Source organism: Telmatherina bonti (assembly GCF_933228915.1).
Source record: "Telmatherina bonti genome assembly, chromosome: 5".
Classification (NCBI taxonomy): Eukaryota; Metazoa; Chordata; class Actinopteri; order Atheriniformes; family Telmatherinidae; genus Telmatherina; species Telmatherina bonti.
This window is the reverse complement of record NC_136623.1, coordinates 39,993,030-40,020,039: the sequence shown is the minus strand read 5'-3', so window position 1 is coordinate 40,020,039 and position 27,010 is coordinate 39,993,030. Positions and strand designations below refer to the sequence as shown.

The following is a 27,010-nucleotide window of genomic DNA, read 5'->3' as shown; positions in this document are numbered from 1 at the left end:
AGTCTGGTTGTCTTATCTGTTCCAGTCTGTAGCCTCAAAGCCTCCTCTAAGAGCATCTTCAGCTTCAGCAGACCAGATGTTGATAGTCTTTGTGATGACTGGTTGCTGCTGAACGATGGGCTTGTAGGTGGAGGTGAGAAGAACCAGATTATGGTCAGATCTTCCTAAAGGAGGCAGGGCAGAACAACTGGATCCATTATTGTTTCCCTCCACCTCCAACCAGAGAACCAGCATGAGATGCTGCAGCCTCCTCACACCAACAGACCAGTCCAAGATACTACATAGAGAGCGGCTCAGGGTTGGACTTCCTTTCCTTAGCTGGACCGAACTGGACCAGATCAGATTTAAGAGGTAAAAATGACACGTTTCACATTTTTAATAACATGAGTTCAAACAGACAAGCCTGTTTCATGTTTCCATGAACATAACATCTGAAGATCTTTACACCAGGAAGTTCCCTTGGAGCTGTTCCAGGTCCACTTGGCACCAGAAACCTGGTGGACCTGAAATGTTTCCCAGCCCTCAGAGACATCATGGGTTGGTAGACTGATCCCCAGCAGAGTCACTGTCATCAGAAGCCCAAACCACACCGCCATCCTGCAGACCAGCCAGCTCCATGTCTGGCTGCACGTCATCTTCATCTGACTGGACCAACTGCTCATCACTGTCCTCGCTGCAGGCTTCTTCCTGCTGGTTGTTGGTGGGGGGAGCTTGATTGGATGATCCAGAGGAGCAGGATGGAAGGTCTGGACCTGTAGGAGGAAGACTTATTAGGTCCAAGTGGTTTAAATATGTTGTTTCTGTCCATCAATGTGTTTGTTTGACTCCAGCAGGTCAAACTAACTGAGCCTGATGTTGACGTTGCCATGACGATGGTGTCTCCTGAGCCTAGTTTCTGTTTCACTGAGAAACAGTCACAATGTCTCAGACTTCAGCGGATTCCAAGTTTGGTACAATGTTGAAACAAACATTCGTTATTTTTAAATGTCTAATTGTGTCAAAAATTCTTGTTTAATGAGCAGCAGAAGCATCTAATGAACATAAAATGTTGTGTTTCTGATCTTTCCATGTGGTTTTCTGGTTAAAAATACTTCTCACCTCCTGACTTGTGACAAACATCATTAGAAAACTAACAGAGTGAATGGAGTCAGTAGTGTGCACACAAATCATGAGGTTTATTGTAAAGTCGGTTGCGTTGGGTGAAGGTGCAGAAAAAGGTCTATGTATTGATGCATTAGTATATGTACAGAAGAAACTGGGTGTGAAGGAAGGAAGTTTGAGAAATTTTCTTAATAATTTCAAGAGCAGACATGACATTATCATCCCCGTCTGGGCTGAACATGGTCTTTTCTGAAATTTGGTTTAGTTTTAACAGTGTTTAACCCCTCCCTGAGCTGTCACCTTATCGTGGTGGAGGGGTCTGTGTGTCCTGAAATCCTAGCAGCTATGTTGTCGGGGGCTTTATGCCCCTGGTAGGGTCTAGGGGAGGGACCACAGTTCATCGACCTCTATGATGACGACCAACCTGGGCAGAAATGTTCCCTTGCCCGGACGGAGGTTACCGGGACCCCCCTCTGGAGCCAGGCCTGGAGGTGGGGCAAGAGGTGGTGGCCGGGCCTTTACCCATAGGGCCCGGTCGGGCTCAGCCCGAAAGGGTTACATGGGCCCCACCTCCCGTGGGCTCACCATCTGCAGGAGGAGCCGTAGGGGTCGGGTGCAATGTGAGCTGGGCGGCAGCAAGGGGCGGGGACCCTGGCGGTCCGATCCCCGGCTGCAGAAGCTGGCTCTAGGGACGTGGAACGTCACCTCTCTGGTGGGGAAGGAGCCTGAGCTTGTGCGTGAGGTTGAGCGGTTCCGGCTAGATATAGTTGGACTCACCTCGACGCATGGCTTGGGCTCTGGAACCAGAACCCTCGAGAGGGGCTGGACCTTCTTCCACTCTGGAGTTGCTCATGGTGAGAGGTGCCGAGCAGGTGTGGGCATTCTCATCAGCCCCCAGCTTGGTGCCTGCACGTTGGGGTTTACCCCGGTGGATGAAAGGGTAGTTTCCCTCCGCCTCCGGGTGGGGGGACGGGTCCTGACTGTTGTCTGTGCCGAGACACAGACACGAGGCCAGCCGAGAGATATAATCTCTCGGCTGGCCTGAGAACGCCTCGGGATCCCCCCCGCAGAGTTGGCAAATGTGGCTGGGGAGAGGGAAGTCTGGGCTTCCCTGCTTAGGCTGCTGCCCCCGCGACCCGACCCCGGATAAGCGGCAGAAGATGGATGGATGGATGTGTTTAAACTGGGAAAGAAATCTAAATGTACTTTCAGAAAGAAACTGTTCATTCTTTTATGACACATTTAATCTTTTGAAGAAGTTTCTATGTGAAAGTCTGCTTGTGTTTCAGGACTCCACCGAGAGCTTGGTTTTTCACTGCTAAACCTGCTGTAACACATCGCTACCAGACGTTGAAGCACTTTGTCCAGGGTTACCTGAGGTCAGAGACGATCCGGAACTGAAATCATCTGCAGAGGAATTTAGGAAGTCATCCAAAGCCTCCTGGTCTGAAACGTTATCCACCATCATCTGATCCAGATTATACACTTCTGCTGCTGCTGCTGACTCTGGAAAAATACACACATGTAATCTGATCATATCATATTTATACAGTGGCAGCCCTTTCATGTGACCAACATCACCAACTCTGGTCACATATGACGGTCTGATGAACAGCTGTTTACTGAAAGCGGACCGGTACCTTACAGTCATGTTTACACCTTCTGCACATCCAGAACAAACACAAACATTGTTTCTATCTGCGATTAAACAAAACAAAATAAAATACAAATCAACGTTGTAAAACTGAAGTTTTTGTCATGATTTATCCTTTTTTTCCAAATGTAATTTATTGTCTTTTTTTCAAAAACACACACAACACAGCACAGCCCATATGTCTAAATAATTACAGACTATTACAGAGTCCAAATCAATGCATTTCCAGCGCAATATGTCCTAATAGTATGTGACATGGAGTTTTTACAAGGTATTCCCTTTAAACAGAAAATGTGAGCCTCCTGTACAAAGTATCTCAGCAATGTTCTGAGGCAAGTAATCCAGCAAGGGTTGCCATGTTTTATAGAAAGTGTTCAAGTTACCCTTAACAAGGGCACTAAGACGTTCCATCGGAAAAACTTTAAAAGTCTCTCTGTACCACTGTGTGACAGATGGAGGCTGTACTTGAATCCACTGAAGTAGTATGCACCTTCTTGCCATATGAAGAAGTTTGCACAATAATTCCATCTGACCAGGCAACACAATCTGTTCCAATGAGTGGCCGAGCAAAAACAGCATGGGGTCAACAGGAATTGGTCTATGAAAAATAAAACTCTAGCAACATTTTTCCAAAAAGTGGGCATTACCAGACACAGTGGTAGTATGTACCCACTCTGTTTTTACATTTTATACAAAAAGGTGAGATTTGAGGTGAAATTTTATGCATAAAATGAGGAGTACGTTGGAGTCTGTGTAAAATACAATACTGGTTTTCTCTAAGTCTATTACAAGTAAAGATTTTTTTTGGCAGACGTAAATGCATTCGACCAAATTTCATCACTAAGTTCAGTCCCCGTATCTGTCTCCCAACATGACCTGGCTGTGTGAGCCAACTGAGGAATAGTTTCCATTAGTTTTGTGTAGCAAAGAGAAATAAATTTATTTTGAAAACTGGTGTTCTCGTTAAATTTGAGAAGAAAATGTTCTATTGGGTTAAGAATTGGTTGGTCACATGGAAAAGAGAGGGAGGACTGGACATAATGTCTGACCTGGAGAAAACCAAAAAAGTCTTTTTGTGGGATTGCAAACTTATTCTGAATTTGTTTAAAGGACAAGAAAACATCTTTCTCAAAAAAGTTGCATATTAGTTTTAAACCTTTGTTATGCCAGTTATGAAATATACCATACCCTGTGCCTGGGAGAAACATGACATTATTAATAAGAGGTTGCAATGCACTTGAAGAGTTCTTCCAGCCAAGATGACTCTTAATATTATGCCAAACCTTAAGTGTGACAAACAAAACGTCATTGATTTTTACCACCACCGGTAACTTATTTATATCCAAAGATAGTAAACTCAATAGTGATAGAGACTCACAGCACCAATTGTCCATATGTGGATCAGATTGGTGTAGGATTGAATGCAACCATCCTGATATAATACGGATATGACAGGCCCAGTAGTAATATTGTAAATTAGGTCATGCCTGACCCCTTCTGTCATATGGAAGTTGCAGAACCTTCATCTTAAGCCTAGATTTCTTTCCATGCCATATGAACTTTGACAAACTTTTCTCAATCTCATTAAAAGTAGTTTTGCTTATTTTAAGAGGCAAGATTTGCATAGGATAGAGAATCCTAGGGAGGATGTTCATTTTTATCAAACTTATCCTACCTAATAATGACAGTGGGAGGTCAAACCACCTATTTAGATCGGTTTTATCGAGTGTAAAATTGTCTTTAAAATAGTCTAATTTGTACAAATCTGAAGTAATCGCCAAAACTTTTATACCAAGGTATGTAAAACCTCCAAATGACCATTTGAAGGGGAAGTTGTCTGCAGGATCCCAACTTTCCCTTTGATTGCCTTGTGGAAGGGCTTCTGATTTATCATAGTTAATTTTATACCCAGAAATCTGACCAAATTGATTGATAATGGAAAGCAAAGTTGGTATGGATGTTTCGGGTTTTATTATAAACAATATTACATCGTCGGCATAAAGAGATATTTTGTATTCAGTGTTTCCAGGTTTAATTCCAGAAAGTTGAGGGTGTGTTCTTATAGCCTCTGCCAGCGGCTCCAAAGCCAAAGCAAATAAAAGAGGGGAGAGGGGGCAGCCCTGGCAGGCTCCTCTACCCAAGGGAGAACAATCAGATATTTAACCATTCACTAAGATCCTTGCCATGGGAGCATCATACAGTAATTTTACCCATCTGACAAACACAGGGCCAAGATTAAATTGGTTTAGAACGTTAAAAAGATACGCCCACTCCACCTGGTCAAATGCTTTTTCAGCGTTGAGTGAAATTGCCGGTGCCCTATAGTTCTTGTTTTGTGAAAACTGAAGAACATTTAAAAGTCATCTCACATTGGAGTGGGAGTACCTGTTTCTAACAAAACCAGTCTGGTCAGGTTTTACCAGTATTGGCAACACCTCCTCCAATCTCCTCGCCAAAATTTTGGCTAAAATTTTACAATCTACACCAAGTAAACTTATCGGTCTATAAGATGTGCACAATTCTGAAGGTTATCCGTTTTTAAGATTAGAGAGATATGCGCCATATTCAAAGTTGGAGGTAGAGTTCCACTCACTAATAATTCTTTGTATACATTTAGCAATGGACCAACAATTTTCTTGGCCATTTTTTTTTATAAAAATTAGGCCCAAACCCACCAGGGCCCGGGGCCTTTCCAGCTTTTAAGGACTGTATGGCCTCCAGGACCTCTTGAGTTGTTATAGGTTCATCCAAATTTGAGCTTTGTTGTTCAGATAACCCTGGGAGATTAATCTTATTGAAAAAAGTTTCACTGGGAGCTGATGTATCACCACATTCTGAAGAGTAGAGTATCTGATAGAACTCTTTCATTACCTTACAGATAATTTTAGATTCAAAATGTAAATCACCTTTTTGTCTTTTAAAGAGGATATTGCATAAGATCCGCCTTATCCCTGTGCAAGTCGGGCAAGAAGCCTTCCAGGTTTATTTCCAGATTCAAACAATCTGTGTTTTGCGTACAATATTGCTGTTTCTGCTTTTTGAGTAAGCAATTGGTCGAAAGCAGATCTGGCTGCATCTAATTGTTTAAGCACCAAGGGAGAGGAAAACCATTTAAAGTCCCTCTCCAAATTAGCAATTTGCTGTTCAAGTTCTAATTGTTTTTTAAGAGAGTTCTTTTCTTTGCAGAAACAAATGAGATAATGGAGCCTCTCAGAAATGCTTTGCCTGTTTCCCACAGAGTAGAAGCACTAATGTCAGGTGTATAATTTGTGGACATGAATAAATCCCATTGGTCTTCTAAGTATTTCACAAATACTGGGTCACTCATTTAAACTGGATTTAAGCACCAATGTCTTGATAAGGGATCATAATATGGTGGAAATAATTCCATAACGACTGATGAGTGATCTGAAAGGACACATGGACTGATAGAACATGACTGAGTTCTGTCAAGGATTGATCTAGAAACAAACAAAAAGTCTATTCTAGAAAAGGACTGATGAGGACGGGAATAAAAAGTAAAATCCTTGGAGAGAGGATTGCAAATCTTCCCAACATAAAAAAGACCAAGGTCATTGCACAGACCATTTGTAGCTTTCATCATTCTAGAGCAGGGCTGTCAAACTCTAGTCCTCGAGGGCCGATATCCAGCAGGTTTTTGTTGTTTCCCTCGACCAACGCAGCTGATTCGAATCAAATGCATCCAGCAGCTTCTTGTCAACCTGTTTTTAAGTTTTGGCCAGTTGTGTTGGAGCATGGACACATCAAAAACCTTCAGGATATCGGCCCTCGAGGACTGGAGTTCGACACCTGTGTTCTAGAGGGTGGTTGAGCTTTAGATGGCTTGTAATCCATACAAGGTTCTAGACCACAATTAAAATCACCCCCAATTATAACATGAGTGGGACAAATAGAGGAAACCTCGGCCAAAAATTTTGAATAAAATGTAGCCTTGTATGTGTTTGGGGCATATACACTGCCAATTAAAAGTTTTTCCCTGAATAAAATCCCGGTGATTGCCACAAATCGTCCCTCTTCATCTTTTACAATCCTTTCCAAAACAAAAGGTAAGTTTTTATGAATGAGTACAGCTACACCTCTGCTTTTAGAATTAAAAGAGGAATAGCAAACTTGCCCCACCCAGTCACGCTTTAATTTTGTATGCTTAGGGTCAATTAGGTGCGTTTCTTGTAATAAAGCAATCTGTACCTTATTCTTTTTAAGCATGGAAAGTATTTTGCGTCTTTTAATAACGTGATTAAAACCCTTGACATTAAGGGTCAATATTTTAATGTTACTCATAATGTTCTCATTAATATTATAAAGCAAAGTGCCCCATAGTAAATCAAAAGACAGACAGAAATAAAAATGGACATAATCAACCTCTGACCTAGACTAGCTGTGCTGGAAGAAACACTACCATCACACAGTGATGGCCCAAGAACATTTACACACACATTAAACAAACCAAAGCAACAAAACACAACCATTGGTTTAACAAAACGAGCCACCATGTAGGTGGTATTAAAAGGGAAAAAAAAACAAAAAAAAAACAGGTGTAGCCAAAAGCTATCTCCGCTCTTCAGGAAAAAAGCAATACCCCAGCTTGGTGCCTGCACGTTGGGGTTTACCCTGGTGGATGAAAGGGTAGTTTCCCTCCGCCTCCGGGTGGGGGGACGGGTCCTGACTGTTGTCTGTGCTTATGCACCGAACAGCAGTTCAGAGTACCCACCCTTTCTGGAGTCCTTGGAGGGAGTGCTGGAGGGTGCTCCTTCTGGGGACTCCATTGTTCTGCTGGGGGACTTCAATGCTCACGTGGGAAATGACAGTGAGACCTGGAGGGGAGTGATTGGGAGGCATGCCCCCCCCCCCTCTGAACCAAAATGGTGTTTTGTTATTGGACTTCTGTGCTCGTCATGGATTGTCCATAATGAACACCATGTTCCAACATAAGAGTGTCCATATGTACACCTGGTATCAGGACTCCTTGGGCCGCAGTTCGATGATCAAGTAGTAGTCGTATCATCTGACCTGTGGCCACATGCCTTGGACACTCGGGTGAAGAGGGGGCCAAAGCTGTTGGTGCCTTCCCCACCTTCAGAGTCCCCCATCAGAGCGAACCTGTGTTCCGTGCCTCTATTGCTGAGGCGGCCAGCCGGAGCTGTGGCTGTAAGGTCGTTGGTGCCTGTCGTGGCGGTAATCCCAGGACTCGTTGGTGGACACCAACAGTGAGGGATGCCGTCAAGCTGAAGAAGGAGTCCTATCGGGCCTTCTTGGCCTGTGGGACTCTGGAGGCAGCTGATGGGTACCGACAGGCTAAGCGGCATCCGATTTCAGCTGTCGCCAAGGCAAAAACTCAGGCATGGGAGGAGTTTGGCGACGCCATGGAGGAAGACTTCCGGACGGCTTCGAGGAGATTCTGGTCCACCATCCGGCGGCTCAGGAGGGGGAAGCAGTGCTCCATCAACACTGTGTACAGTGGAGGTGGGGAGCAGCTGACCTCAACTCAGGACGTTGTGGGTCGGTGGAGGGAATACTTCGAAGACCTCCTCAAACCTACCAACACGTCTTCCGATGAGGAAGCAGAGCTGGGGGACTCAGGGATGGACTCTCCTATCTCTGGGGCTGAAGTCGCTGAGGTGGTCAAAAAGCTCCTTGGTGGCAAGGCCCCGGGGGTGGATGAGATCCGCCCGGAGTTCCTTAAGGCTCTGGATGCTGTGGGGCTGTCCTGGCTGACACGCCTCTGCAGCATCGCGTGGACATCGGGGACAGTGCCTCTGGACTGGCAGACTGGGGTGGTGGTCCCCCTTTTTAAGAAGGGGGACCGGAGGGTGTGTTCCAATTACAGGGGAATCACACTCCTCAGCCTCCCTGGTAAGGTCTATTCAGGGGTCCTGGAGAGGAGGGTCCGCCGGATAGTCGAATCCCGGATTGAGGAGGAGCAGTGCGGTTTTCGTCCTGGTCGCGGAACAGTGGACCAGCTCTATACCGTCTTTGGGGTCCTGGAGGGGTCATGGGAGTTTGCCCAACCAGGCTACATGTGCTTTGTGGACCTGGAGAAGGCGTTCGACCGTGTCCCCCGGGGGCTGCTGTGGGGGGTACTCCGGGAGTATGGGGTACCGGACCCCCTTGTACAAGCTGAACAACAAAAAAAACAGGTGTAGCCAAAAGCTATCTCCGCTTTTCAGGAAAAAAGCAATATTCCCACTACCGCTCCAACTCAAGCGTATTCTAATAGTCATAAAACAAATGTTTGTCCAAATATTGTGCTACTTCCCTTCAGATTAGTGTCAAAAAAATACGAAAGTATCTCTTTCTTTGGTCCTTTTATTTGTTCTTTAACCTCTAAAAGGCGACGATGCACTTACTTGAACATCCAGCATATCGATTATTTCTCTGCCGTTGTTTACTCAGCTCAGGGAATCAACAAATGCTTGCGCATCATTCGGTGTGGAAAACTTGTGCAAGATGCCATTGTGTTTCAGGGTAAGGGTGGCAGGAAAGCACATATTAAAACGTATGCCCTTTGCAATGAGTGCACGGCACATAGCGTTGAAACCTCGCCTCTTTTCACGCACAGCAGAAGAAAAATCCTGGTGGATATGGACACATTCCCCGACATATTCGAGCTCTGATGATGCTCTGACCGCTGCCATGATCCGCTGTTTGTCAGTGGGGTTGTGAAGCTTGATTATCACTGGACGTGGACCCGGTGGAGCAAGGCTCCGGTGTGCATGGTCCATCTTGATGCGTTTTATGGCACCGGATCCCTTATCCAGGCCAAGGAGCGAGGGGAGCCACGTCTCAAAAAAATGGATAGGATCCGTTCCCTCTGTGCCTTTTTTCAGGTTGGTAATCCGAACGTTGTCCCGTCTGCTTCTATTCTCCAAGTCGTCCACATAACTGGTCAACAGACTGACTTTCTTTTCGGCTTCATTCAGCCTTTCCGCCATCACCGACACTTCATCTTCCACGCCAGACACTCTGTGCTCCGCGCTACAATGTGCGCCGAGTGGTCCTCCAACGTAGTGGAAACTTTATCCAATGTCTCCGAAAACTTAGACAGCTTTTCCTCCATTACAGCGCTGAAACGCTCAGAAACTTTCAGAATTAGTGCCTCAGTATCTCCTGAGACTTGAGTTGGAGGAGGCAAGTCATCGGTTAGCTGTGCATCTGTTCGGCTAGCGTTAGCATTTGCAGCTGCCACTTTTTTCGGTTGAAGTTTTGTCTGTTTAGACATCGTTGTCCGTTCACAAGCAAAGTAGATCTCAGATAAAGATGTAAAAAAACATGTAATGTGTTTGCACGTAGATTGCACAGGTAGTAGCACGTATTACAACTCGATAAATGGTAGTTGGAGCGGCAGCTCAGCGAAAACACGTCTTCTAGCACGCCACGTTCACCCGTCCTTCCATGATTTATGCATTTTAACAACTTTAAAGTTGTTAATGTGTAGATTTCCTCCCTGCAGGTGGGATTTCTGTCGTCACGTCACGGCAGACTCCATGTAAAAACTCAGTCATCACCTCTGATATGTAAAAAATGGCCATTTCTATTTTCTCTTTTAAATGCAGTATCTGTGTAGGTTGTTCAGATGAGGGTTTCCAGATGATTCCATGTAAGGGTGCAACAAACACATCACTCTCTGCAATCCCATAAAAAACATGAAATGAATAGAGAGCAACTTTCACATGTTTCAGTTTTTAATTTCTTTTAGTTTTATAAAGAATAAATGAAGAATTGTCATTGCATATATATTTATTATTATAATATATCTTCATTTTAGTTCTAAATAAGTTATATAAATTATTTCATTATTCACTATAATAAATCAACATATTTACAATGTATCTGGAGCTTGATTTCTGATCACCTAAAGCAGGGGTGTAAAACTCCAGTCCTCAAGGGCCGGCGGTATCGAGGACATCATTTCTTATTACACAGATTTTATTTTCACTCTTAAGTTTCTTTCAGTCTATTTTACCTTTCTGCTTGCTCTACTGCAGCCTCATAGTCATAACCTGTTCCTTTCTTCTAATGCTTTTTAATTTATTTATATATTTTGTAGTTTCTATGTTTCTTTCGTATGTTAAGTGTTTCTGTATCAACAGTTTTTTCCCATGTGCATCACGCTGGTATCCATGTGTTTATGTTTGTGCTCCTGTTTCCTCCCTCTTCTCCCACTCTGACCTGCGACTTTGTCCTGTCTGACTCTGAGCCTCTTTTTACATCTCTTTACTTCCACTCAACATTACATCATGGATCTGATCGGCTGGTCTCTCAACGCAATTGATCAAATTTTCTCAAACCGCAGATCGGGCCGAGAGGAGCCCGCATGTCCTGAGGGGACGCTTCCGGCTGGATACGTTCAGGACTAATGGGCCAGGTGGAGACCGATGTGTCTGTTGGTTCTGTCCTCTGAGGACGTGGAGGATGTTTACATCTTTGCATTATTGGTGATCGGGATTCTGCTGATTGGCGCTGGTGGAGTCCTGATTTACCTGAAGACCCGTGAGATTCTGGCAACAACTGGCAGACTGCCGGAATTCTGTAACGGTATGTGCCGGGCTAGCAGTGCACAGACTCTTGTGTTGACCGGACTCGACCGTAAGCAGGATGCCAGTCTGGTCCATACTGGTCATTTAGCTAAGGTCCTGGAGCTGGCCCGCAGAATCGATAACAACATGGAGAAGATGTCTGCTAAAATTGGTGGAAATTGGCCCCCCCATTCGGCTGTCTGGAGCTGCCTGCCTGAGATCTGCTATGGACTCAAGGCCAAGGACAAATTGTTTTCCTGGCCTGGAACCCAAACAACAATCATATCTGGATTCGGCTTCCCAGTGGCCTTGGGCCGATACAACCCCCCCTGAGAACGGAAGAAGAGATGTTCATAGATGCTCTGTCCCCCTCCTCATCCATCCCCAGTCCCCTCCCACATGACTCACCGCCTCTCTGGACTTTGTGTGTCTTGTTTTAGTTTGTGCTTCAGTGTATGAGTTTTTTTTTCTGTGTTACATGACCTTTTTTTTTTTCTTGACCCCCTATGATCCTAATGTATCTCTGTTTTTATCTTGTAAGGCAGCGCCGGTAAACTCGCAGCACGGCCTAAGCTTAAGCTTGGTTCCGTATTACTCTTTTGTTATTAATGTTACATGTCTGTATGTCTGACCTTGGACGAGCTGGCTTGAACTCTGAATTTCCCTTCGGTGATGAATAAAGTATCTTTGATTTGATTTGATTGATAAAATGTTCTTCATTAATAAATTATTTATGGTTCAGAACAATATTTATGCCTGCTGTATAAAAAATAGGGGAAAAGTCTATATTGTCACATTTTATATTTGCCCTTTAAAAATGTGAAATTAAAAAATAAATTAATAAATAAATGATATATATTTCCAGTTAATCTCGCTCGTGTCAGGATGAATGTAGTGTGGAAAGTGTCCACCAGGGGGCAGAAGACATATTTCAGATTGTGTTCAATGAGACAGGAAGAAGTCCAGTGGGTCCTGTGACCTACCTGCCCTCTGCTGCAGGTGTCCGGCGGACAGGTACTGCTCCACGTCCTGGTGAAAGGCTTCCTCATAAACCTTCTGTCGTTCTCTCAGTTTCTGCTGCAGAGCTTGCTCTAGCTCTGCCACCTTCTGAGCATGCTCAGAGTTCAGCTCCACTGCAAACAGGAAGACACGAAAGTTACATTAGTCTTGGCCGTCCTGACCCAGACTCACAGACACATCTGCAAATGTAGAAATCCTGAGTCCGAACCAGAGTTCTAAACAGCTAAAAGTGAATATCTGGTCTGATTCTCTTCACCCCTGAACCAGCTTAGAAAAACGTCATGTGATGTCTTCAGGAACAGTTCAGGAACAGAATTATCCAGCCAGACCTGTCAAGGTACGGGTTCTAGAGGGGGGATTGTGTCCCTCTATCAGTCCTTTTTCCTCCTCAGTCCTGTTCTTAATACTGACGTGGATCAGGTGGACTGATGTTGATCAGGTGGGCTGAGGTGGATCAGGTGGGCTGATGTTGATCAGGTGGACTGAGGTGGATCAGGTGGGCTGATGTTGATCAGGTGGGCTGAGGTGGATCAGGTGGACTGATGTTGATCAGGTGGGCTGCTGTAGCTCAGGAGGAAGAGAAGTGGACTTGTAACTGGGAGTTCCATTCCAGGCTTCCCCTGACTATGTGCCGAAGTGTCCTTGGGCAAGACACTGAACCCTAAGTTGCCCCCCGATGTGCCTGTCGTGGTATGATCATGTATGTAAGTCGCTTTGGATAAAAGCGTCTGCTAAATGACTATAGAATAGAATGTGGATCAGGTGGACTGATGTGGATCAGATAGACTGAAGTGGACACGCTGAACTGGGGAAACTGGTTCCTCTTACTGGTTTGCGGGGATGAAACAAAGAGAAACTTGCCTTCCAGTGACTCCACCTCCTTCCTGCAGAAAATACAAACATCAGATTAGTTTCCTGATTCATTCTGGATTTTCTTTATTCATTCTGGAATTTCCTGATTCATTCTGGATTTTCCAGTCAGCAGCAGAGCGCCGAGCTCCATTCCACATCCACATCTGGTGTTTGGTCAGCTCCAGACCCAGTGCTCTGCGCCGGTTTAATCCAGACTGGTTCCAGACCACAGCCTGACTGGGATGTCTAGCACATTCTGCTGCTGGATCTGGATCAGACTCAGTCACCATGAACCACCGCACTGTAAGTTTCCATACATCCATTCCAGTCGTCCATGTTGTCAAGGCAACGAGGGGTCACATGGACCTGGTGGTACCACCTTCCGGCCCGATATCTGATGATCAATCATCTCCATGGAGACGGATCAAAGCGTTGTTGTTCTATGTGTTCTGTAGATGTAAAGTTCTATGACGTTCCACATCAACGAGCTGCTCCGTCATCAGTCTCTGTATTAATGCTCATCATGTTTTACTTTAGTAATATTCAGATTTTTATTTACCGTATCAAAATACTTTTTTTTATGATTTTACGAGTTTAATATGGTTTTATTACGTAACGTGAGCAGCGTGACGTGGATGTATCTGGAGGAACCACCTGTTGGGGGTCTGTTACGTCCTGTCGGACAGCCTTTCAGACAGGACTTTACTAAGATAGACAGTCCTCCTGGTCCAGATTAGACCGCTTCACCAGACTGATGCTGATTAATGGGAACAAGCTGGACTTTCCCTGAATCAGGAAAATGTTGCTGCTTAGGGAGAGAAGAAGCCGGCTCATCACGGTCTGCCGACTCGCTCCTTCACACCTGCTGCTGAACTTTCATCATGCAGGGAAGTAAGAGAAGTCTCTGCTGCTACAGAGGTTATGAGTAACAAGAACCTTTTCTTTTTCTTGTAGACCTCCAGCTGGTTCACGTGATGCTTCTTCACAGACTGCTGTTCACACTGAAAGCACAGAGTTTCCAGGTAAACCAGTCTGCTCTCCATCTCCTCGAAGTCCCCCTCCAGATGAGCTGGAAATGAACACAGACATTACATGCATGCAAACACAGAGAAGCATCTCCATCTCTGTGGAGACCTCAGACTCTGAAATGATCTTTTCATCTATAATGATTGATTTATTTCCTTTTCTTCATCAATTTGTCGTGTCCTCCTCAGAGACTCAGCTGGACCACATCATGACAAAATTCCCCTGCATATTCTGAGAAATCCACACACTATCATCATCTCATCCCTCATGCACAGCCTCCTAATGGGGCCGGCAGGTGAGACAGACCTATGTTAGTCGTGATGGCGTCCAGCTCGCTGATGAAGTCCGGAAGGTTCTGCAGCTGTTCCTGCAGCTGGTTCAGAGCTGATCTTCTCTTCTCCCAGTGAGCTGAGAGCATGACGATGTCACCATCTGCTGCCTGAAACCAGCCAGGAAAGATGTGCTCAATGCTAACAAGCACAGAATGATCAGACATCACCTGCAAACACAACGCAGCAGATAGCAGCTGTGTGATCTCATTCTGAAGGGAGAGCTGCTGATAACTAGTAGAATTTCCCGATAACTAGCTGTGCTCCTTCATAACTAGCTGTGTTCCTTCATAACTAGCCGTGTTCCCTCATAACTAGCTGTGTTCCCTCATAACTAGCTGTGCTTCCTCATAACTAGCTGTGTTATATGCTAACTAGTCACGTTCCCTCATAACTAGCTGTGTTATATGCAAACTAGCCACATTCCCTCATAACTAGCTGTGTTCCCTCATAACTAGCTGTGTTACCTGCTAGCTAGCCGTGTTTCCTCATAACTAGCCACATTCCCTCATAACTAGCTGTGTTCCCTCATAACTAGCTGTGTTCCTTCATAACTAGCCGTGTTCCCTCATAACTAGCCGTGTTCCCTGCTAACTAACCATGTTCCCTCATAACTAGCCATGTTCCCTCATAACTAGCTGTGTTCCCTCATAACTAGCTGTGTTACATGCTAACTAGCCACGTTCCCTCATAACTAGCTGTGTTATATGCAAACTAGCCACGTTCCCTCATAACTAGCTGTGTTCCCTGCTAACTAGCCACGTTCCCTCATAGCTAGCCAGATTTCCTCATAACTAGCCATTTTCCCTCATAACTAGTTGTGTTCCCTCATAACTAGCTGTGCTCCCTCATAACTAGCTGTGTTACATGCTAACCAGTCATGTTCCCTCATAACTAGCTGTGTTCCCTGCTAGCTAGCCACGTTCCCTCATAGCTAGCCACATTTCCTCATAACTAGCCATTTTCCCTCATAACTAGTTGTGTTCCCTCATAACTAGCTGTGCTCCCTCATAACTAGCTGTGTTACATGCTAACTAGCTATGTTCCCTCATAACTAGCTGTGTTCCCTGCTAGCTAGCCATGTTTCCTCATAACTAGCTGTTTCTTCATAACTAGCCATTTTCCCTCATAACTAGCTGTGCTCCCTCATAACTAGCTGTGTTACATGCTAACTAGCCATGTTCCCTCATAACTAGCTGTGTTCCCTGCTAGCTAGCCATGTTCCCTCATAACTAGCCACATTTCCTCATAACTAGCCATTTTCCCTCATAACTAGCTGTGTTACATGCTAACTAGCCATGTTCCCTCATAACTAGCTGTGTTCCCTGCTAGCTAGCCACGTTCCCTCATAACTAGCCACATTTCCTCATAACTAGCCATTTTCCCTCATAACTAGTTGTGTTCCCTCATAACTAGCTGTGCTCCCTCATAACTAGCTGTGTTACATGCTAACTAGCCATGTTCCCTGTTAGCTAGCCACGTTCCCTCATAGCTAGCCACATTTCCTCATAACTAGCCATTTTCCCTCATAACTAGTTGTGTTCCCTCATAACTAGCTGTGCTCCCTCATAACTAGCCATTTTCCCTCATAACTAGCTGTGCTCCCTCATAACTAGCTGTGTTACATGCTAACTAGCCATGTTCCCTCATAACTAGCTGTGTTCCCTGCTAGCTAGCCACGTTCCCTCATAACTAGCCACATTTCCTCATAACTAGCCATTTTCCCTCATAACTAGCTGTGTTACATGCTAACTAGCCATGTTCCCTCATAACTAGCTGTGTTCCCTGCTAGCTAGCCACGTTCCCTCATAGCTAGCCACATTTCCTCATAACTAGCCATTTTCCCTCATAACTAGTTGTGTTCCCTCATAACTAGCTGTGCTCCCTCATAACTAGCTGTGTTACATGCTAACTAGCCATGTTCCCTCATAACTAGCTGTGTTACATGCTAGCTAGCCATGTTTCCTCATAACTAGCTGTTTCTTCATAACTAGCCATTTTCCCTCATAACTAGTGTTCCCTCATAACTAGCTGTGTTCCCTCATAACTAGCGGTGTTACATGCTAACTAGCCACGTTCCCTCATAACTAGCTGTGTTATATGCAAACTAGCCACGTTCCCTCATAACTAGCTGTGTTCCCTGCTAACTAGCCACGTTCCCTCATAGCTAGCCACATTTCCTCATAACTAGCCATTTTCCCTCATAACTAGTTGTGTTCCCTCATAACTAGCTGTGCTCCCTCATAACTAGCTGTGTTACATGCTAACTAGCTATGTTCCCTCATAACTAGCTGTGTTCCCTGCTAGCTAGCCATGTTTCCTCATAACTAGCTGTTTCTTCATAACTAGCCATTTTCCCTCATAACTAGCTGTGCTCCCTCATAACTAGCTGTGTTACATGCTAACTAGCCATGTTCCCTCATAACTAGCTGTGTTCCCTGCTAGCTAGCCACGTTCCCTCATAACTAGCCACATTTCCTCATAACTAGCCATTTTCCCTCATAACTAGCTGTGTTACATGCTAACTAGCCATGTTCCCTCATAACTAGCTGTGTTCCCTGCTAGCTAGCCACGTTCCCTCATAGCTAGCCACATTTCCTCATAACTAGCCATTTTCCCTCATAACTAGTTGTGTTCCCTCATAACTAGCTGTGCTCCCTCATAACTAGCTGTGTTACATGCTAACTAGCCATGTTCCCTCATAACTAGCTGTGTTACATGCTAGCTAGCCATGTTTCCTCATAACTAGCTGTTTCTTCATAACTAGCCATTTTCCCTCATAACTAGTTGTGTTCCCTCATAACTAGCTGTGTTACATGCTAACTAGCCATGTTCCCTCATAACTAGCTGTGTTCCCTGCTAGCTAGCCACGTTCCCTCATAGCTAGCCACATTTCCTCATAACTAGCCATTTTCCCTCATAACTAGTTGTGTTCCCTCATAACTAGCTGTGCTCCCTCATAACTAGCTGTGTTACATGCTAACTAGCCATGTTCCTTCATAACTAGCTGTTTCTTCATAACTAGCCATGTTCCCTCATAGCTAGCTGCGTTCCCTGCTAACTAGGCGTGTTCCCTCATAACTAGCTATGTTCCCTGCTAACTAGGCATGTTCCTTCATAACTAGCTATGTTCCCTGCTAACTAGGCATGTTCCTTCATAACTAGCTGTGTTCCCTGATAACTAACTGTGCTCCCTGATAACTAGCTGTTACTGCTGCTAATTATGAGCTCTGTAGTCCCAAGAACCTGAGTTTATTCTGAAACCTGCAGAGAGAAAGCGTGTCCTACCTCTGCCGCGAGAGAGCAGTCCTTAGTTCTTTTATGGAGCAGAAACCAGCTCTCCTCGTACCTGCAGAAACACATGAAACATCTTTATTCACACTTAAACGGAGTGACGACATCGTCCCCACGTTAAACCATCAGACTCCAGAGTTGAAGCAAGACTACTGGAAGAGTTCCTCTCGTAACCGTACCCTAACACCATCTAATCGTATTCCCGCCTCTTCTCTGAGATCTCTCCAGTCAGTAAAAGTCAGGCTGATACTGACTCCCGTCTTTCACTTTTTGTCTCTTGTTCCCTTTCCTTTCCACACTGCCGCCTCATCAGGACCAACCAGACCTCGTTTGGACCAGTGGTCTTTCTGGGGACTAAAGTCCAGTCCCAGTAAAGCAGGAGGTCATTTCAGAGGTCATGGTTATTGATCAGTGTTTGCGTGTGAATGTACACACCTGTTCAGGACTTCCAGCCCAGCGCTTAAATGAGGAAAACCTTCATCAAACCTGGACAGGAAAGAAGAAAACATGGATCAGAGGAAAATTTCCTGCTAAAGCAAAACGTTAGTCTCCTGTAAACTTTAACAGGATAAATTTATTCAGGTCTGTGCTAAATGTCCTGGTTATTTCTTCCCACTGATGGGGTTTTCCAAACTCAACCCAACTCCAATTAAACACAGAAAGCAATGATTTATAAACCTCATCATCTTTTATTCCCAGTGGAAAATAAACATCTTGTCAGATGATGAAAATTAAGCAATTTATCATTTGATGGAAAGCATCAGCTGACTGTGAATCTGATGGCTGCAGCACAAAGGAATCTCTGTATGCATGGGACAAGGTCATCTTCTGCACTGAAAGCAAACATGATTCTACTGGAAACCAGTGCATGGACTCAGGAAGCTTCCAGAAACCAGTGTGAACCCAGTTCAGGCTGAAATCCACACATGCAGGTTAAAGCTCCATCATATGTGAAGAGGATCCAGAAACACGCCGTCTTCTCTGGACCAAAGCTCATTTAAAATGTTCTGAGTGGAAACCTGGATGAAGATGTGGAATAGTTTGTGGACAGCATGGACGGCGTGTCCTGCAGACTAAAGAGGAGAGGGAGCATCCAGCTTGTTATCAGCCTGCATCTCTGATGGGATGGGGTTGCATTAGTGCCGATGGCGTGGGCAGCTTCCACATCTGGGAAGCTCCATCAATGCTGAAACATCTGCTCCCATCCAGACAACGTCTCTTTCAGGGAAGACCTTCCACCATGCTGGACCACATCCTGATGGTGGAACAGGAGAACTGGTCCAGTAGGACCACATCCTGATGGTGGAACAGGGGACCTGGTCCAGCAGGACCACATCCTGATGGTGGAACAGGAGAACTGGTCCAGTAGGACCATGCTGAACCACATCCTGATGGTGGAACAGGAGAACTGGTCCAGCAGGACCACAATGAACCACATCCTGATGGTGGAACAGGAGAACTGTTCCAGCAGGACCACGCTGAACCACATCCTGATGGTGGAACAGGAGAACTGGTCCAGCAGGACCACACTGAACCACATCCTGATGGTGGAACAGGAGAACTGGTCCAGCAGGACCACACTGAACCACATCCTGATGGTGGAACAGGAGAACTGGTCCAGCAGGACCACACTGGACCACATCCTGATGGTGGAACAGGAGAACTGGTCCAGCAGGACCACGCTGAACCACATCCTGATGGTGGAACAGGAGAACTGGTCCAGCAGGACCACGCTGAACCACATCCTGATGGTGGAACAGGAGAACCGGTCCAGCAGGACCACGCTGAACCACATCCTGATGGTGGAACAGGAGAACCGGTCCAGCAGGACCACGCTGGACCACATCCTGATGGTGGAACAGGAGAACCGGTCCAGCAGGACCACGCTGGACCACATCCTGATGGTGGAACAGGAGAACCGGTCCAGCAGGACCACGCTGGACCACATCCTGATGGTGGAACAGGAGAACCGGTCCAGCAGGACCACGCTGGACCACATCCTGATGGTGGAACAGGAGAACCGGTCCAGCAGGACCACGCTGAACCACATCCTGATGGTGGAACAGGAGAACCGGTCCAGCAGGACCACGCTGGACCACATCCTGATGGTGGAACAGGAGAACCGGTCCAGCAGGACCACGCTGGACCACATCCTGATGGTGGAACAGGAGAACCGGTCCAGCAGGACCACGCTGGACCACATCCTGATGGTGGAACAGGAGAACTCGTCCAGCAGGACCACGCTGAACCACATCCTGATGGTGGAACAGGAGAACCGGTCCAGCAGGACCACGCTGGACCACATCCTGATGGTGGAACAGGAGAACTGGTCCAGCAGGACCACGCTGGACCACATCCTGATGGTGGAACAGGAGAACTGGTCTGCTGCAGTCCAGAAGAGGAGATGCTACACGATGCTAAACATCTCCCTGAAAACTGCTCTTCACAGATCAACAATCTGCTCATTTTTCCATTAAATTCTAACATTCCATATCTGTGATATTACGTGTTTATGAGATTTGTGAATATCTGCATGTTGCATTTATTTACATTTCATTGTTTTAAACGACATCCAAACACAACTCATGAACACATGAACAACATCCAATAAAATAAGGGTTTTCTTAATATGTGAGTTTTGAATTAAGGAGCAGAGTAACAGCAAACACACAAATATACACTCATCCACAGAGTTTTATGATCACCTGGATCTCCTCCTTATTTTGGGGTCTCTTGAAGCTTCTCCAAGCGTCTTCAAGCTGAAGTGATGGAGAATGACATGTAGTGTAAAGATGCATATAAATTTCACAGTAGCATAAACAGTTTTGCACATTTACTGAAAATAAATGGATCTTCTTTAAATGTAAAAAATTTTAAAAGTAAAAAAATGTTTAAAGTAAAATAAATTACCTAAATGTAGCATCATATTTCAGATTACAAATTAACAATTTATTATTTCTCCTAAAATCATGTCGTTATTTTCTGTATTTTCCTTTAGGTTTCTGTAACTGTAATTACATTTTCGACACATTCAAGGCAGAAGAAACGGAACCACGATCCTCCTGGTGTTTTGTTTCGGTTCGTACCCTCACGGTTTCCTGCTGTTCTCCCACAATGCATTGCCCCAACACAACCTTCACCACGATTTTTATCAGAAATGCAAGTCGGCAGCATTTAAAGCAGACAGTCGATGATTTAAACAGTTATATGATCATTTGTTTTTCAACACATCGTTCTGACGTGTTTTATTGCAGAATAAAAAGATTTTTTTAATCACATTCAGCAGGAAAGACACTGTCACGTGATCATCAGCTGAGAGCAATAACAGCTCCCTGATCACATGACAAAATGCAACGTTTTGGTAGTTTATACTCGCTTTAAAACATAAACGACCTGCTAAAGTGGGGCACAATTACAAATGAGCTCTAATCTATCTCACACAGATCTATGCAGAATAAACGTTAAAAAAAAAAAAAAACCAAAACAAACAAAGCTAAAATGAAAGCTTGAAGCTTGTTGATGCTGCTAGCATGTCTTCTTTAACTATAATGTCAGGTCTGAACCTAGTTATTTAATCATATCATAAGGTAGCGTGACAGAATATGTTCCCAAAAACCAGAGAAACATAAATAAAAATCTACAGACCCCGTAGAGAAATCCTGCTGGACCAGGTGAAGCTTTTCTCTGAAGTTTTCAAACATCCTGCTACAGATCAGCTTTGTTAGCAAAATGATTCCATAAAACCACAGACACGTGTAAATATCTGGGACTTAAAACTAACAACACAAAACTCCTGCAGCTGCAGCCAGACTCTTCTTCTTCTTCCTCCTCCTACAAACTGGTGCTTCACTGCCGCCCACCGGCGAGGTCCGTGAACGCATCACTCCTTATTTCTTTAGTAAATTTAAAACAAATCAGCTTAACTTTATGTTGTTAATCTGATCAACTGTTTATTGGTCATTTATAGTTATCATATGTGCAAATACGCTTGCTTAAAACTCTGCAGGAGTCTTTTAGGTGTCTGCTCTGTGAGGGTTGTTTCTACCTCCTCATGAAGACATTTAAACGCACAAATAAATAAATATCAGGTCTAAACATTGTAAAAACATTTACTGCTTTCTAATGATAAATGTAACATTGAATTATTTTTTAAAAAATGGCTTAAATGATTGGTTGAAAACAAGAATGAATAAAAAACAGTAAATATATTAATGTACCAGTTCAGAAAATTGTAAATTTATTTGTAGAAAATTTATTTATTGAGTGTTTTATTATATATATATATATATATATATATATATATATATATATATATATATATATATATATATATATATATATATATATATATATATATACATACATATATATATACACACACATATTATGTAGTTTTAAAAAAAATAAGGTGGAGAGGGGTGGCCTCTTACTTTATATACATTTAGAGAAAATAGAAACAAGCTGGAATTATTAAAGAGAGTTGAGGCCTGTGGTATGCCATGGACATCTCTCTCTTATCGGGGTTCATTTACCCAGACAACCCCATCCCACAACCAGGTTCTCCATCTGGATCAACAGGTTTTTAGCTGTTGCATTAAGGGGAATTTCTCTGATAAACAGGTAGGGAACCATTAATGTAAAGAACATTACAAACAACCTGATGCAAACAATGTGTGAGACGAAAGGACTTGACATAATTCACCATTCCCTACAGGGTTCAGAATGTTCACTGCAGAAGAGCTCTCACACTGTTTATACCCAGTTAAAATGACACAGAAATTAAAAGCAATGAGCTTAGGTCTTTTAAGCCCCCAAGAAGCAAAGTGAGAATAAAAGACCATTCTCTACATGGACTAACACCATAGTGTTATCTGTACATTCATTAATTCAACCTTTTATTTTCCAACGGACTTGCTTAGGATGCATCTTAAACACTCATGAGTTTTAATGACAACTTGATCATAACTGAGTTATTTCCCCACACAGTCTATGGTTATTTCTAGTAAATATAAGAGCTAAAATATATTTATTTAAAGAAAATAAAATGTTTAGAAGCTGCCTGGGAGTCATACATTTCTTTAAAAACCTTCAATAAGGGGTTGTTGTCTGTTTTCACAGCAAGAAGACACATTTTATTGAATGTCCGTATTAAGTACACGGAGAGAAACAGACAGTACGGAGGTCCCTTTGAGCGCGCTCCTCTGCGGCGCTGCAGACTCCGCCCCAAACGCTATGACGTTGCAACAAATAAAACAAAAAAAGTATATATACGTCTATTTAAATATTTTCCTCTCTAATAAAAAAAAACGTTTGGAACTGTAATTTTCGAACATACGTGTCATATTTAAACTTTATTTAGTTTTTCTTGTTGGTTTAAAAACGATCCGCCGTGTTTTTACGCGGGAGGTCAAAGGTTATAAACAAGATGGCGGAACAGTGTGCGGACGCAGAAACTGGGCAGTAGAGACCTGGAGTACCGCAGGTTCTGGACGGGTTAGGGTTCTGGACCGGGGGAAGTGTTCTGGACGGGTTAGGGTTCTGGACCGGGGGAAGTGTTCTGGACCGGGTTAGGGTTCTGGACCGGGGGAAGTGTTCTGGACCGGGGGAAGTGTTCTGGACCGGGTTAGGGTTCTGGACCGGGGGAAGGGGAGCAGGGATTGAGCCTGGCTGAAGTTAAAGCCAGTTAGTGGATCTGTAGGAGATAAAGCAGCTGGAGGTTCTGTTGGGTCCAGTATACTGGTCCGCAGGTCTGGGTCTGACTGGGTTTACTGGACAGTTTACAGTCTGGAGGAGACCCAAGCCAGACGGACCCGGCTGCAGGATCCGATCCAGAACCTGCAGGATCCGATCCAGGACACAGGCAGCTGCAAACATGAACAGGAAGAAGGATAAAGGCTTTGAGAGCCCCCGACCCTTTAAATTATAAGTATTCTTTCTGTTTTCTCATCATCAGCATGAAGGAACATGATGATCAGCAGAACCTTTACATGTTCCGTCAGTTTTCTCCTGTATGAATGATGTTTTATCTGACATCTGCATGTTTTCTGTCCGCTTCTACGACCCACCAGGTGGTGTGCGTCAATAACATCAACTTCCAGAGGAAATCTGTGATCGTGAGTAAACAGCTTTCATCACTGATCCTGCAGCAGGTTCCATCACCAGGTCCTCGTCTTATAACTGGTTTTACACCGTCACGTGACTCCGACATGTCACGAGACTCCGACGGCGTCATGTGATTTCCACAGTGTCACGTGACTCCGACGGCGTCACGAGACTCCGACACGGTCAAGGTCACAACTTCATCTCGCCCTCGCCTTGCCCTTACGGTGCCTCGCCCTTACGGTGCATCGCCTTACGGTGCCTCGCCTTACGGTGCCTCGCCCTTACGGTGCCTCGCCCTTACGGTGCATCGCCTTACGGTGCATCGCCTTACGGTGCCTCGCCTTACGGTGCCACGCCTAACGGTGCCTCGCCCTTACAGTGCCTCGCCCTTACAGTGCCTCGCCTTACGGTGCCACGCCCTTACGGTGCCTCGCCTTACGGTGCCTCGCCTTACGGTGCCTCGCCTTACGGGGCATCGCCTTACGGTGCCTCGCCCTTACGGTGCCTCGCCCTTACGGGGCCTCGCCCTTACGGGGCCTCGCCCTTACGGTGCCTCGCCTTACGGTGCCTCGCCCTTACAGTGCCTCGCCTTACGGTGCCACGCCCTTACGGTGCCTCGCCTTACGGGGCATCGCCTTACGGTGCCTCGCCCTTACGGGGCCTCGCCCTTACGGGGCCTCGCCCTTACAGTGCCTCGCCTTACGGTGCCTCGCCTAACGGTGCCTCGCCTTACGGTGCCTCGCCTAACGGTGCCTCGCCTAACGGTGCCTCGCCCTTACGGTGCCTCGCCCTTACGGTGCCTCGCCCTTACGGTGCCTCGCCTAACGGTGCATCGCCTTACGGTGCCTCGCCTAACGGTGCATCGCCTTACGGGGCATCGCCTTACGGTGCCTCGCCTTACGGTGCCTCGCCTAACGGTGCATCGCCTTACGGTGCCTCGCCCTTACGGTGCCTCGCCTTACGGTGCCTCGCCCTTACGGTGCCTCGCCCTTACGGTGCCTCGCCCTTACGGTGCCTCGCCCTTACGGTGCCTCGCCTTACGGTGCCTCGCCTTACGGTGCATCGCCTTACGGTGCCTCGCCCTTACGGTGCCTCGCCTAACGGTGCATCGCCTTACGGTGCATCGCCTTACGGTGCCTCGCCTAACGGTGCATCGCCTTACGGTGCATCGCCTTACGGTGCATCGCCTTACGGTGCCTCGCCTTACGGTGCATCGCCTTACGGTGCCTCGCCCTTACGGTGCCTCGCCTAACGGTGCATCGCCTTACGGTGCCTCGCCTTACGGTGCATCGCCTTACGGTGCATCGCCTAACGGTGCATCGCCTTACGGTGCATCGCCTTACGGTGCATCGCCTTACGGTGCCTCGCCTAACGGTGCCTCGCCTAACGGTGCATCGCCTTACGGTGCATCGCCTTACGGTGCATCGCCTTACAGTGCCTCGCCCTTACGGTGCCACGCCCTTACGGTGCCACGCCCTTACGGTGCCTCGCCTTACGGTGCCTCGCCTAACGGTGCCTCGCTCTCACCACAGCTCTAGAACAGCTGCTGGAACTGTGTCACCTGTAAAGGGTCACATGACCATCACACTACGGTTCCTGATGGTAGAAGATGGAGACCCCGGCGGCGCTGAACGGCTGTGGAGGTTTAAAAGTTTATCCTTATTCCGACTGACTGGAGTGAAATCTGTGATCCATCCTGCAGGGCTACGTTGAGCTGACCATTTTCCCAACGGTGGTCAACCTGAACCGGATCAAACTGAACAGTAAGCAGTGTCGGATCTACCGGGTCCGGGTCAACGAACTGGAAGCCCCCTTCATCTACAATGACCCCACCCTGGAGGTGTGCCACAGCGAGTCCAAGCAGTAAGCCCTGCTCTCCTTCCTCCAGGTAGACCAGGCGGTCCTCCTCCAGGTAGACCAGGTCCTCCTCCAGGTAGACCAGGTGGTCCTCCTCCAGGTAGACCAGGTCCTCCTCCAGGTAGACCAGGCGGTCCATCTGTCTGGATCTGGATCTCAGTCTGACCCTCTTGTCTGGACAGGAGGAACCTGAACTACTTCTCCAGTGCCTACACGGCGGCGGTGAGTGCCGTGGACCCCGACGCTGGAAACGGAGAGCTGGTCATCAAAGTTCCATCTGAGCTGTGGAAACAAGGCGACGGTGAGGCGGCTGCAGTGCGGACTGTTTGCGTCGGAGTCGCTTCAGAGACATCATCTAGAACGTGGCTGATCTCCTGTTCTGTCTCCGTTTTGGCTGCAGACATGAAGGTGTTGAAGGTTTACATAGAGTTTTCTCTGGACCAGCCCAAAGGGGGTCTCCACTTTGTAGTTCCTGATGTGGAGGGCAGCATGGCAGAGAGAGCCGCCCACGTCTTCTCGTTTGGATACCAGAACTCTACCAGGTGCGGATTACTGTGTGTCCTCAGTGGACGTCAGAAACCTGCATCACCTCGGTCTCTGTCCTCTCCAGGTTCTGGTTCCCCTGTGTGGACTCCTACTCCGAGCTCTGCACCTGGAAGCTGGAGTTCACGGTGGACGCGTCCATGATCGCAGTGTCCTGTGGGGACCTGGTGGAGACCATCTACACCCACGACATGAGGAAGAAGACGTTCCACTACGTGCTTCCCATCCCCACCGCGGCCCCCAACATCTCCCTGGCTGTGGGGCCCTTTGAAATCCTGGTGGACCCCTACATGCACGAGGTTTGTGGAGATGACCTGTGAGCGTAGAGCTGATGAAGAACATGTTGCTTCATCCTGAAACCTCCAGATGGAAGAGAAACACAGCAGAAGGCCTGTAGTTCCTGATCAGACCACCAGGGGCAGCAGGTCAACCCGGCTTCAGTTTTACACATTGGCTTTTTAAATGAAAAATGAACATTTTTTATGAAGCTCGTTTTTATCAAAACTTTGTTCATATTTTATATTTAGTGAATAATTTACTATTAAATCCAGAACTGTGTTCATCCAGAGATGTTTAATCCTGATCAATCACATCGTTTCACTAAACCGTTCACATCTGACAGATTGCAGACTTCTGATTAAAACTGTCCCTCTGTCAACAAACATGCAGAAACTTCGACTTTTTAGCAGCAACAC

At 45.9% G+C, this 27,010-nt stretch overlaps 2 protein-coding genes across 3 annotated transcripts in view; one reads left to right on the top strand and one right to left on the bottom strand.

Annotated features, from left to right (window-relative positions):
* Window positions 1-374: 374 nt before the first annotated feature.
* On the bottom strand, window positions 375-21,628 carry dtnbp1a (dystrobrevin binding protein 1a). Its single transcript, XM_079240658.1, has 10 exons — window positions 21,459-21,628; window positions 20,519-20,572; window positions 18,249-18,299; window positions 17,808-17,868; window positions 14,497-14,629; window positions 14,101-14,233; window positions 13,174-13,196; window positions 12,276-12,425; window positions 2,476-2,607; window positions 375-752 (listed from the first exon to the last, which is right to left on the bottom strand). Exons 1-10 carry the CDS (start codon window positions 21,512-21,514, stop codon window positions 532-534), a joined length of 1,014 nt encoding a protein of 337 aa, XP_079096784.1. The 5' UTR covers window positions 21,515-21,628; the 3' UTR covers window positions 375-531.
* Window positions 21,629-23,255: 1,627 nt separating this feature from the next.
* The window catches only part of taf2 (TAF2 RNA polymerase II, TATA box binding protein (TBP)-associated factor), a 34,651-nt gene continuing 30,896 nt past the window's right edge, over window positions 23,256-27,010 (top strand). The window contains exons 1-6 of one of the 2 annotated variants that reach the window (XM_079240655.1): window positions 23,256-23,735; window positions 23,872-23,926; window positions 25,618-25,778; window positions 25,955-26,073; window positions 26,173-26,314; window positions 26,383-26,614. In XM_079240655.1, the coding sequence (XP_079096781.1) occupies window positions 23,686-23,735; window positions 23,872-23,926; window positions 25,618-25,778; window positions 25,955-26,073; window positions 26,173-26,314; window positions 26,383-26,614 (759 nt within the window). In that variant the 5' untranslated portion in view covers window positions 23,256-23,685. Of the gene's footprint in view, window positions 23,736-23,871; window positions 23,927-25,617; window positions 25,873-25,954; window positions 26,074-26,172; window positions 26,315-26,382; window positions 26,615-27,010 lie in introns of those variants that run through there. The other variant, XM_079240656.1, reaches the window with a different exon arrangement.